General features: G+C 35.9%; 2 protein-coding genes across 7 annotated transcripts in view; both read right to left on the bottom strand.

The window, feature by feature from the left end:
• Positions 1–7550, bottom strand: part of LOC148877052 (HAD-superfamily hydrolase, subfamily IG, 5'-nucleotidase) — a 30685-nt gene extending 23135 nt beyond the window's left edge. For 2 of the 5 annotated variants that reach the window (XR_016110726.1, XM_088980916.1), the window contains exons 1-3: positions 6113–6840; positions 2986–3281; positions 182–259 (exon numbers count right to left, since the gene is read on the bottom strand). Coding sequence is in view for 4 of the 5 variants with exons in the window: in XM_088980916.1 (XP_088837042.1) it covers positions 182–259; positions 2986–3281; positions 6113–6422 (684 nt within the window). In the remaining variant the exon portion in view is untranslated. Of the gene's footprint in view, positions 1–181; positions 260–2985; positions 3282–5803; positions 5882–6112; positions 6844–7304 lie in introns of those variants that run through there. The other 3 variants (XM_088980933.1, XM_088980943.1, XM_088980923.1) reach the window with 3 other exon arrangements.
• A 2601-nt stretch (positions 7551–10151) lies between these two features.
• The window catches only part of EMB2754 (Vacuolar sorting protein 39), a 49341-nt gene continuing 46379 nt past the window's right edge, over positions 10152–13113 (bottom strand). The window contains exons 11-13 of one of the 2 annotated variants that reach the window (XM_088980832.1): positions 11471–11569; positions 10780–11003; positions 10152–10668 (exon numbers count right to left, since the gene is read on the bottom strand). In XM_088980832.1, coding sequence (XP_088836958.1) covers positions 10800–11003; positions 11471–11569 — 303 coding nt within the window. In that variant the 3' untranslated portion in view covers positions 10152–10668; positions 10780–10799. Of the gene's footprint in view, positions 11004–11470; positions 11570–13113 lie in introns of both variants that reach the window. The other variant, XM_088980825.1, reaches the window with a different exon arrangement.

Raw genomic sequence — 13113 nt, 5'->3', positions numbered from 1 at the left:
ACTGAAGCATGTTGAAAGTCAAAAGTTGAATTAATCCAAGATATTAGCAAAGGTAGTGTAAACCAAGCATCTAAAATTGTGGAATAGAAGAACGGGATGCATGCAGCAGAATGCAAAAGGGCACAATAACTGCACAAGTGCCTTAACAAACAGAATTTACATATCAAAACCAGTGACTAACCTTTAAGATGTTGCCTCTCTTCTTATCAAGAACCAAACCCCTGACCATGTATTTCCAATCAAATGACCACTCCAGTAACTGCATAAGCAATGTCCATCAACCAACCTGCTATCTCTTGCTTCAACAAATAACAGCCATACAAAATGGAATTGCTCTAGAACTAGATCAAAGAAAATTTTAAATGACTATACATAAGGCAAGAGAAAGATCAATCAATTCATTAAGAATACATGAGAAGTAAGTTGAGATTGAAATTGTGCAATAACAGCGTAAACAGTAGGATTTCAAATAATGTTATTGGTTCAATATTTTGAGTTAAAGAACGAATGTAGTAGAAACAGGAGAAACGGGATCAATATTAGAAATTTCAGTGAATTTATACCAAGCAAATACTGTGTAATCTCCTTTTCTTTTTCTTTGGAAAATTCATTTTATTATCTAAAAGAAAAGCTGTGTAAAATCATGAACAACATAAAATTCTCTTAATTATTCGTGTCCTAATAGAATGACCCTTAATATGTATACCAAAACTAGAGTGGGTGTTAATTAACATAAAGAAATTTGTAATAGTTTGGAGATGTCTTCCTTTTTCAGTCTTTTGGGGAATATGCAAGGAGAGAAATATAAGGGTCTGGAGATAAACATAGGAGAATCAAAAGAGTGGTGGCTGATATTGCTAAAATGACTATAGATTTGGGTGCTGGTTCTACCAGATTTTGCCCAGACACTAGATCAAAGTTTAGCAATAGATTTTTGAACGTATTGTAATGTTAAATGTTGTATACAGATAGCCAATCAACTTGGAGTGGAAAATTTGATAGTTGAGGGGGATTCCAAGGTAGTAGTGGGCTGACTGACAAGTCCAGAAACAGCTTGTTGGGGCTACAGGGATCTGTTAAAAAATGTTAAATGGCTGACAAGAAATATGACAGTTGGGGTTCAGTGGGTTAGCAGATCAGCAAATGCAATGGCTGATTCTCTGGCCAAGCAAGGGGTATCAAGGGGAGATCTGTGTTTCTGGCTTGTGTGTGTTTAATGCTTATGGTTCAGTCCTTGGGGAAGGTAACACCTTGTGCCTCCTCCTAGGCTGACTGTACTTTCTTTATTTGAATTAATAAAATCACTCTCATTTATCAAAAAAATGTTAAATGTTAATGTATCAAGGTGTTTCTTTAACACCTTTCATCAGATGTAACTTTTCATTTTTTGATTTGTTAATAAATTTCTTTTGATTTTTCTATCAAAAAATATATATATTATAGTAGAAAGAGGGAAAAGTGGGAGGCAAGGGGTCTTCCAACCTCAATGCTTGAATGGACCTTTCTTTCCTCTCCTTCATACATATGTGGTTTATTTATTGTTTGAAATTTAAAAAAAAAAAAGTGTTTTTACTGTAGCTACTGTAGCTACTGTAGTCCGAACCAGTAAGGAGAAGAAGAAAGAGAAGAGAAGAAGAAGAAGATGAAAGAACTGTTGAACTTGATAGCTAAACCCTATCAGTCGACCTCTTAATAGGGATTAGGCTTCTAATTAAATGTACAAGGACTAAACTGCCCCTACTTAAGTATGGGACAGAGAACCTCTAATAAGACTGCCACATAAGCTCATAACTTAACCAAGGTGAGTTGACTAATCTACCCTTATTCGGCTAACTCTAACAAAAAGCATACTAAAATCCTTCTTAACTCTCTTTCTCTCTCCAATAGTATACGGGTAGAATGTAGAAACCTCCTCCTATCCTTCTTACCTCTCTCTCCAACAATCTATGGTTAGAACCTCCCCATGCCCTTATGTTTCTTTCCTCTTAACTCTCTCTAAATCCATCTCAACTTTATCTAATAAAATTGCTGGTGCAACTTGGACCAGATTTGGGGAAAACCATGTCCAACCCTAAGACATGGACCTCTGGCCCACCTGAGGACCCAAGACCACCCCAAGCTAAACCCAACACAATCCACACCAGACTCAGGCTTGTGGGGGCTTAGGTGGAGGTTCAATCAAGCCTAGGTGGATTGGTCAGGTTTCTCTTTTGGATACATCGAAAGACAAACTAAACTAATGAGGAAATGCATGGCCCCAAGCGTCATGGATTTGTTAGGTTTGAAAGTCTTCTTACTCATGCCTTTCACTTCTTTCATTTTCTTTATAGCCCAATTCAGAACTATAAAAAAGGAAATTTTATACAAATATCATTACATAATTCATATAATCACACTCATATACTCTAAAGGGAACATAATAGTGTGAATATATACATGTATGCATAACACAATACACAATGTACATTTATGCATGTGGTAAATATATTATGGGAGGTTGGACTGGTTCGGGATTGAGATACTCTACACCTCACCCGACCCCCATCTTATAACAAGTGAAACCTCTCTTTTATTTTATTTCATTCTTTTTCAATTAAAAATTGGACACCAAATAACATTAAGTGAAGATCATTGAAGATCATACTAGGATTCTTTTTTATTGTTAACTTCACATTTTATTAAAGAAAAGATTACATAGCTTGCTTGTCACAGAAAAGCTTACACACATAAGAAATCAACCAACAACAAAATGTCATGCTAGGATCATCTGATTAGTAAATTAAACCTACATAACTCCATTAGAAAACAGTGATTTTGATGAAATCTGAAAAGCCATGGGATTTAGTAGCTAATCATTTGGGGAAGTTTTTTTCTCCATATCAGTTTGCATAATCTTTCAAAATTGAATAAATGTAGAAAACATGACAACATTGTCAGTTATTCATGAAAAGGTAAATATAGATGAAGCGCACAATGCACACAAACCTCTGGAGGGTATCCCAGATCATAAACCAGCTTTCTAGTTGTGCCATTGTATGCCAGGGATTCAAACGTTTCAGGCATGTACTGTGCTAAAGTGTAATCCATATCAAACCCAACTGCAACAATATTTTTCATGTTTAAAGATCTGTTGCAAAAGATCTGTTTTCCTATATCAATTTTGTGCCCCCCTTCAGGAGATGACCAAATACATCGATCCTGAGCAGCATCATTAGAAATGGGATGCTGATACTGTGATGTCATCCCATCCATTATATTATTTGTATGAAATCGATTAAGCCCTGAAATTGATTGCAAAATTAGCATTAAATGGTACTATAATATCATATAAATATGTGTAAACATAAATATGTGTGATATATCATAAAAATATATAAATAAATCAACATGTAATATGTTTAAATCTAGAAGACTAACAATTTGATTTTATGACAACCAAATATTGTTACATTTATATAGTGAATCGCCATATCCTAATAGTGATCATAAAATAGCATTAACAGCAAAAGGGATTGTAAACTACTGTGAGTATGACAATAAAAATCTTATTTAATCAACAATGACAAACCTCATTGAAAGGGAGAGAAATGAAAAGAGAGTAATATAATAGCTGATCATAGGAAAACAAGGACAAGAAACAAGAAGAGGGGAATAATGAATACAATAGAAGACTCCATACAGCTACCTCTATCTATTGCACTCCTGTTTATGGTTGCATATAAAAAAACAGAAAATGGTTGTTTACGGTAAATTAGAGTATACTTCAATTTAATAGTTAATACATGCATACAAACATAAATACATACATAAGGATTGTTTTTTTAAAAAAAGGTAATTTGCACATGCCTGGTTGTACTTCATTCTTGAACACAAAGTGACTACAAACTTTTTTTTATGCATAAGTGACTACAAACTAAATTGTTGTTTTTTTTTTTCTGAAAACAATCTGTCTTTTCTGGACAAGGACCTACCATACAGTTGTTACTCTCTGTTATTTCACATGCAAATAAATAAGGCCCAGGAATTCAATGTTTCAAAACAATTACAATTAAGCCTACATTTAGTCAAAGAATACACCTCAATCTCAAGGCATTAGGCAATTCCAAGGTGTAGCACATGCAAACACATACAGATAAGTATAAGTCTCTTTTTTTTTTCTTTTTTTGATCAGCAACAAAAAATTTATTAATTAAGAGAAAAAATTACAGCTTTTAGGTAGCTTTGGCTACCCCTTACACACTTAACACGGAAACGTTAAACAACAGAAAACTTTAAACTTTTTTATTTTACTATTCAGCCCAGAAACAATGCTATCTGTTAACCCCTTGCTTAGCTAAGTGATCTGCTAGGCAGTTGGTTGATCTTGGAATCCATTGAGAGACCAGTTAAATTCATTCCAGAAGCACCATGGAATCTTCTCATTTCATTTCAGCCAGCTGATAATAACCTTAGAGTCCCCTTCAAGTATAAGTCTCTTTATTTTTTGTTAATCTTTCTTTTGAGCTACAATAAGAAAGAGAAAAGAGGTACAACAGCAGTCACTAACAACAACGCTCAAAACAACCAAATCCTAGAGTCATCACCCTCATAGTGTCAGAAAATAAAACTAATCTTCCTTCAAACCTCGTCTTCCATCTTCACCCCATTTAGTTTAAAATTTTCACCTCTCTACTATGGATCACATGCCTTTCCTTAAACTTCAACTGCACACCCTAACTTTTGCCTTTTCTTTTTCCATTCTAGCCCTAAAAAATTAAAAACTTTTATTGCAAATTCCTCACCACCTAGAAAAATAACCCCAGCTTCTTGCCAACTTGAACTTCTCTTTCAACCACAAGATTCATATCTAGCTTGTTATTAACTTTAGAAACTTCATAGACAGGAATGACATCTTCAATCTCCTCATCACAGGTTTTTTTCTTAAAACCTTACCCATCCAACCTCTTTTTTGTATATCCATCCTTAACAAAACTCAAGCCACAAGTTGCTGTGTCATCACAAGAATCAAATGAAAACATTTCTCTTTTGTTAGATTTGAAATTGATGAATTTTGCTCATTATTCCCCTTCTCTCTACTATGACCTTCTCACAATATATTTGTTGTATATCATACAGAAATTGTACCATTCCAACATAAAGAATCTATCAGTGATCAAAAGTGAATGGACTTTTGTGTGTATTGGGTGGGGGTGGGGAGAGAGAACTGTGTACATAATCAAAAGAAACTTTGGAAAGTTCCATAGCATTATATTTATTAAAAATAGTGGAGTTCTTGATTTCATTTGAACATAAATGAAATCTTAAGGTCATATGGATGTCTGTAGATGATATCATATATAAGATCAAAATTCAAGACCAAGTAAAGTTAAAATTTGAAATTCACAGAAAAAATGTAGGAAATGGGCAGGCCAACAATTGGATAGAGTTAGCCTCCTTTAGCACAAGCAAACCAAATAAGCTCAACCGCATCATCAATACTCATTCCACACTTCCATAAACAACAGCTGAAGCAATGCCTCTAATCAGGCACCAAGAAATGAGTTGTTAAATCAATTACAAGAAAGCTACTAGTTCCATGTATTCCAACAAATCCCTTTTACTTATTCAGTAAACACATGGAGTCCAAATAAAAAATTGTTCTTATTTTCCCCCAGCATCTTAATTCTTACAGAACAACCACTTCTAAATCCTAATACCACGTATCTCTCAAATTTGGAAAGGTTAAATCCCGTATATTGGACAAGAAACTCTACCGACCCTTATTTAGCAAACTAGCCTAGAAACAACATAGTATGCAACTTACCTTAATGATTGATAGAAACAACCCAAAGTGCACGATGCCCTGTTCGGCTGTTCCAACTCGAACCCGCTCCAGTAATACCTAAAAATTCAAGTTTCCAAGTAAAAAGCAGCCCTTCCTCCTAAAACAATTTACTATCTCTACACTCTCCTTCTCAACATAAACAACTCAACTATGAAACCCGATTAAACCTAAAGAAATACTCTAGAAATCACCAAAGTTAGCGTGAACAATGAGCTCCAAGTAACCCAATAGTAAGAAAAGGCAGATGGAAAAAAAAAATAAAAATAACAAAGAGTAAAAATGACGAACCTCCTAAGTTGAATATCCCTCTTCGCCTCCTTAGAGATGGACAGTCGACTCCAGAAATGAGACGAGAACCAAGAACTCCCGAATTAAATCCAATTCGGGAGGCGAAAGGAGGAGAGAGATCAAGCGAGAGAATAGACAGGCAAATTGAAAACGGCCTCTTTGGAATTCGCATCTTGAATTTAAAGATGCATCTCGGAGCAGTGTGCGTGAGTGGATAAATCGAATCAGTTCCTTGAAACGTTGTCGCTCGACTAGTTGTTGCTGTTGTTGACGATGATGATGACGATGACGAAGATATTGGAGGAGACATTAAATCTTTAATTCATGTTGTTTAGGTGGAAAAGAACTACAGAGAGCAACAGAAAGAAAAGAGACTAAATTGGAGGGAACCACATTCGAAAGGGGAGCTTCCTCCTAAATTCTCGTCAACTCTGGTTGCATTTGGAAGAGCAAGATGAAGTAGTTGAGTTGTGGGGGAGTCGAGTCCTACGCTACGCTAGGCCAGGCTTAACAATTACGATGCGCCACGTGGTTTTGGCGGGGAGTAGAGAGAGAGAAAGCTTGCTTCGCGTGCGCCCGCGCCTATAACCTGCGCCGTGGATGCATGGCTATATCATTAGCACAGTCATCAAGATCGATCCACAACTCCGAAGGCTGTGGTTGTCAAATGACGTTTTCTGTCTACGGAAAAACTACCAAGCTTTTGGGAGTGGCAAGTGGCGCAGTGCGCTGACGGGGAGAGTGGAACCGAGGAAGAAAAAGCATCTCCATCGTGCGCATTGCGCACCCTCCAGCTCACACACATGCGAAAAAGTCAATTCTCTTTGCATGAATGGATAAGACAGACAAAACTGGATATAAAACTCCTCGCGTTCAACCCATTGCGTGAATGGATAAATTAAAAAAAAAAAAAAGAAAAGAAAAAAGAAAAATGAGTCTCCTCTCAGCAGAAAGGAAAAAAAGGAAGAACAAACAACTCATATTCTCAGAAGCATCTAATTCCAGAAAAGGAAAAAAACAAATTCCATTTGTTAAGGAGAAGCATTTAGTTGGAGAATATGCTTCATTGCTTTCGGGATATGAATATTTTATTTATTTATAAAAAAAAAAGAGTAAGAAATATATACTTGATTCTGTTGGAGTGTTTGGACATTTTCCGAAACCAAACTAGGATTAGGTTCGAATTATTTACCAAATCATCGAGATTGTTTATAGAAAATCCCGGCAGGGAAACTTCCAGACGGCAGCTAGGACTTGGCGGAAACGGACTCGGGCATCGACTTCCCTCGCTCAAGGCTGGCGAAGAAGCTGTACATTTCCACCGTTCTAACTTTGTAAAGGTCAACGGCCCGAGAAGAAGAAGAGAGAAGAGAAGTAGAGAAGTAATGCCCAGAACGATTATTTCCAGCATTAATTTTTATTTCTTATAAATTACAAGATTGGAGGGTGGGAAAGCTTTTCCCGGCAGTATATTTATTGGAAAAAGGTCCCATAGTCATAGAGATACGGGAGGAGTAACAATCAACATGTTCCTACTCCCCTAAACAGACTGAATGTATGTGTAGAGTGACAGAGTGTAGTTGGGCTCATCATTGTCCATGTGGCTCATGTAAGAGGCCATCGAGTCCAGCTGTACCGTAACAAACAAAAACTGCTAGACGAGTGGGCAGAGCAGCAGGGAGCAGAAGCAAAATGATGAGAATGAGATTATGGGTGGGGTGGGTGATGATGTCTGAATCCTACACGCGAGTCAAGGTACACCACGTAAGCGTGACATGTGGGATCCACGTGTAACAATCCGGCTGATGAAAGCATGAAAATGGTAGAACCGGAAGTATTGTTTGCAGATGAGATGGACAAGTGGCGTCACGGCAAAAGAGGAGGCATTGGATCATATCAAGCCCTTGCCTTGGAACCGTCACCACAGCGTTCATTTTTTAACTGCTTTTTATTTTTCGTAACAAACTTGTATTTGTCGTCTCGTTATTAGCAATTTCTATGATGCCGGAAAGTATGATACCCAATATGATGTCACGTGATAAAAAGGAACTTCGTGCAATCGCCAATATGATGAAAAGGAAAAGTTTATGATGCTGGAAATATGGGAAAGGGTTTTATTAATAAAAAAAACTCCGTGAATTTTTATGAAAATCCACTTGATTGTTTATCACTTTTTATTTTTATTTTTATTTTTTTTTGCATCATATCTTTTCAGCCTTGTAATCCAATTCGGTAAAAAAAGTTCAAGTATTTTTTTGTGAGAAAAAATTATGATATCGGAAAGACATGATATGAGAAGGTTTTGACAAATTAAAATCCCCTTATAAATTTGATAAAAAAAAAAAACTAATTAATTGGTTACCAATTTAATGATACTGGATGATTGACTACAAGTTTTTGTTTGTGAGAAGTAAAATTATGTTGTTGATACTTGATTGTTCTCACCTTATAAGAAAAGAGGATGGAGGTAAGAGGGTTATTCATTTGGAGTGAGGGAAGAAGTAAAATGATGCGGTCCCCAATTTTTATGAGATTGAACTGAGGTAGAAGGTAGTGCAAATTTTGCATCAGTTTTTAAGAGGTAAGATTTGTATTGCCAATGTGCAAATGGGACAAAGTCTTAATTTGGAAGGAGTACAAATATAAATACGTAGAATGAAAAATCTAGTATTTTGTAATATTTTGTATCTATTTATACTGTACATACTTGCATTTGTACTCTTTTCAAACTGAGCCAAAAATACAAATTTTGTATGAGATAGCAACAAGGTTCAAATTATCGATATTCTCCATATGTAAATTTTGCATATCTCAAGTTTGTCTTGATCAAAATGCTTTATTTTTCAATTTTTTTATTTAAAATTTTGACTGGTGAGTGGTGGCATATTACATCACTTATTAGCGTTTGAAAAAAAAAGAGTGATCCTGTGAACACATTTGTTGATGGCTTGATGCACACCAAAACATTGCAATATTTTGAATCTTGAATAGCAACACAAATCATAATTACAAACAAATGAATACAAAATTAAACCGAATGCAAATTTTGCATTCGGATCAGATTTGTACCGTAATCAAACAGAGGTTAAGGTTGTAAATTATTTTGTAATAAAGTATAATCAAACTTGGATGAAACTACATATGTCTCCGTTAGATTACATTTTTCCTTAGTAACCAGAATACCTTCTGCTAGGAATGCTGGGAAGCAACACAAAAGCTGCTAAATACCTTGGCTGTCAGTGCCACTATAGAGTATAGAAAAAGGTAGGATCCACAGTTCGACCAGATTTACCTACCATTCCACTTGTTTCAAACAACGAAGAAATGATGAACCACCTGTTTATTTGTTTTGAACCACTCTATCTCCTACCCACAATACAGTGTAATGGGAACATCTCCCCATGTATGGCAAGGGACTTAGGGAGATATTCCCCAACACGTGCCTGTACCCTGTAGTGTTCTGTGGGTAGAGAATTGGGGATGTGGAAAAAGTTTGAAGATCCGAGCTCTGCCCTGTCCTTTTCACTTTTATATGGTCTTACTTCCCTCGGTTGTGCTAATTTGTCAAGTAATAGAAAATATTCCATCTAATGCCCAAATTCTGGCTCAGTTTGGAAGAAATACAAATACAAATATGTAGATAGCAAAACTTTGTACGTATAAATATGTACAGTACTGTATTTCTAAACCTTGTATTTGCTCCCTACATAATGATGAACTAGATTGGGGCATTGAACCAAGTTGAAGTAGGGAGAAATTTTTCAAAATTTACAACGCACATCTGGAATTATTGTTTTTCCTAATAATGAGGAATCCTGGGTACTAGTGATTGTTTAAATAGCATGTGGACAGAGTATATGATCAGTATGATACACCCAATTTGCGAATTGTTGCTGCACTAAATCGACAGTAGCCTGAAAGTTCCCTTTAACAAGCTTTTTGTTTATTTATTTATTTTTTTGGATAGTTCTTGTTAACAAGCGTATCAATGTGCAAGTATATATGGGTGTATATATGCATGCATATGTGCATTAAAAAATTGTTATCAAGCATATCATTTTGCATTTAATTTAGGGAAATATACAGATACAAATCCCGCCTCTCCCCGAACACTAAATATATAAACTTCACAACCAATTTCCCAAAATGTAGCTTTAGTTGGTTAAAAACAAAAAAAAAAAAAAAAAGCTGTAAGATAATATATTTTGTTTCTTCTTCCTGAAACATTTTTGCACTACAGTTCTTTCGGTGGCATTGCTGATGACTAAATCTTGCCATGCAGGACTAGTTGATCGCACGAACATTGTTAAATCACATCCTTTAACCAACTTGAATAATAAGATTGCTAGACTCGATGCTTCTCACACACACACACATTGAATAACAAGATTGATATAGATGCAAATAAAGCACACCCCCACCCACCAGCATCACCCCCCACCCCCCACACACACAAAGCTCCATTTTCATAGAAACCAAATGTACAAACTTAGTTATAATTCTCACATGTCGCACTAGGGAGCATTGCAATGAGATGCTTTACTTCTTAGTCATGCCTGTATTAAGAGGGATAAACAAATGACATGAGATGTCATATAACAAGGTTCACATGACATCATGTCTCTCACCAACTTCACTCCAGGAAAAACAAGGAGATGCGATCTTACTCAGGAATGTAAAAGCTAAATTAGGCCCTCTTCCTTAAAGGTGACCCTTTCACCACGGCTTTCATACTCTGTGAGTCTCTAAAGCAAACAAAATGCACAAGTGTCTTTCCATTGGGGTAGACTGCAAAAACACTAGTCCCTATCTTTTTGTTGCACAGTGAGCACATGCTATCACTGCTTATCTTCACAACTGTTCTCCTTTGTTTATACAGTTCCTCTTTCACCTGCTTCATAAAACAAGTAGATTTCCTAAATACCTCAATTTAGCAAATTCTCTGGTTGGTTTCAAGTAATGCTATAGAAATTTAGAGGGCATCAAAGTAAGAAATTGAAAAATCAGACTATAAGTCTGTTACTAGTCTGTTTAAGATTCAGACTTCAATGAGGTCTAGGCTCAGTCCTGTACAGACTAGAGTGTCTAAGGCATGCCAGTACACATAGTATACATAGCAGGCTGGTCTGAGCAACCATTATATGGTCACTTACAAAACCTCCACCATTTAGTTGAGTTGAACAGATGATTGTCACCATTAATTATTCATCTTCTTTGTATAAAATTCCTACCCTTATTTGTGATTGGCAATGTCCAGAAGAACTTGAAATAGAATATTGCAATTGAATTAATGTTTGGTATAGAAGAATCACAATGTGCAATGGATACTGCACATTTTGACTCAGCACTCACACTCACCTGCAAGTTCTCACTTTGTCGCAAGCTCTTGATCACTGAGAAGTTACGGTGTGCTTCACTGGTTGTTCTCAGAAGTGGTCCAAGAAATGGAAGCAAGTTCTGTCAAAACAACAGAACTCCTCAATGACACAGAATCAAATTATATGACTCATAAGCACAATTAAACAAAAGTAAATTGATGAATAGCATCCCATTCAAAGGTGCAAATATCACTAGGACATACTGCTACGTCCGTAAGTCCAAGATTTGATTGTTTCCTATTTGGCCATTTGTTTACATAAACAGATGGGGATTCAGATTTTAAAAATTGCATCTGTTTGAATGGATTGGATGCAGATCTAAACCTATTTCATCTCATTAAGATCCAAGTCTGATGAAATTATATAATTATATAATATGTGTGTATTATATTATAATATAGATGCATATATAATCATGTATATAACATGCATAATAACATATAATTATATAAGTTTATGATTGATAAATCCATCATTTTATATTTTATACAAATTGATTCTATATGTTTGTCAAAGAATGGTTAATTTATTTATAATTTTTAAGTTTTTTTCATTATTTTAAGATGGTGAAACAGACTCGGATTAAATCCAAAATCCAAAAGAATCTGAATCTGATCTTAGACCCCTTAAATCTGATGGGATTTTGGATCAGATTTAGATTTAGGTTTTTAATAATTATATTGGCCCAGGAAAAAGGTAGGCCACATTGAATAAAGAATAAGTGAAGGCAAGAACCAAATCTGTGTTTTCTTCTCTTTTGGGACCCAAAAGATCTTGTCGCATGGAAGATTCCTGTGTTGTTTAGACTTAATTAAACAACCCAATAAACAGACTAGTTCCTTGTATCTATATGTACATGTACATACACGTGCATAATAACTGCTTTGACAGTTGCAACATTGGAAACCAAGGAGTATCAGGCATCAATTGACCATTCAGGAATCAGGACCCATATGCATCAGGAATTCCATTTGGGTTGAATTGCTATCTTCACTGCAGGGGCGGCCATTGGACCTTTATCTAGGATGCAGCAGATTCAAGGAGACACTCAAGAGGTCATTAGGTGGATGCAGGAGGTTCAGGCCTTTGGTAGATCTATCATTATCTTCAGGAAGCTTGACCCTTGGATAATGGTGTTTAGTATGAGCACCTTGTTCAGTTGGGTTCAAAGAGACAAAGACCGGTGATTTCTTTTTGCAAACTCTCTAGATAGAGGGAAAGCTAGTTAGGCTTTGTGGGGCCTAACAATGAGTACTAGGACCTTTTTTATAATAAAGAGCACATCTCATTAAATTAAAAGAAAAAAGGAGAATACAAAATAATAAGTGAGATTTAGCATGCAAAAGAAAGAAAAATCAACTGATTAGAGGATTAAAACCCCAAAAAAACTTGACATTATCAATTACAATATCTAATACAATGAGGGTGGGCCTTGGCGCAACAGTTGGGTTGCTCCATTGCAACCTGGGTGACCAAGGTTTAAATCTTAGAAACAGCCTCTCTGTATGTGCAGCGGTAAGGCTGCATACATCTGTCCCTCCCCAGACCCCACATTGGTGGGCCTTGTGCACTGGGCTGCCCTTTTAATATCTAATACAAGAAATATCTTTGCACACCCCTATT

The sequence above is a fragment of the Nelumbo lutea genome, chromosome 1 (genome assembly GCF_056320005.1).
Source record: "Nelumbo lutea isolate HS-2025 chromosome 1, American lotus-T2T, whole genome shotgun sequence".
Classification (NCBI taxonomy): domain Eukaryota; kingdom Viridiplantae; phylum Streptophyta; class Magnoliopsida; order Proteales; family Nelumbonaceae; genus Nelumbo; species Nelumbo lutea.
This window is presented reverse-complemented; position numbering and strand designations above follow the sequence as displayed.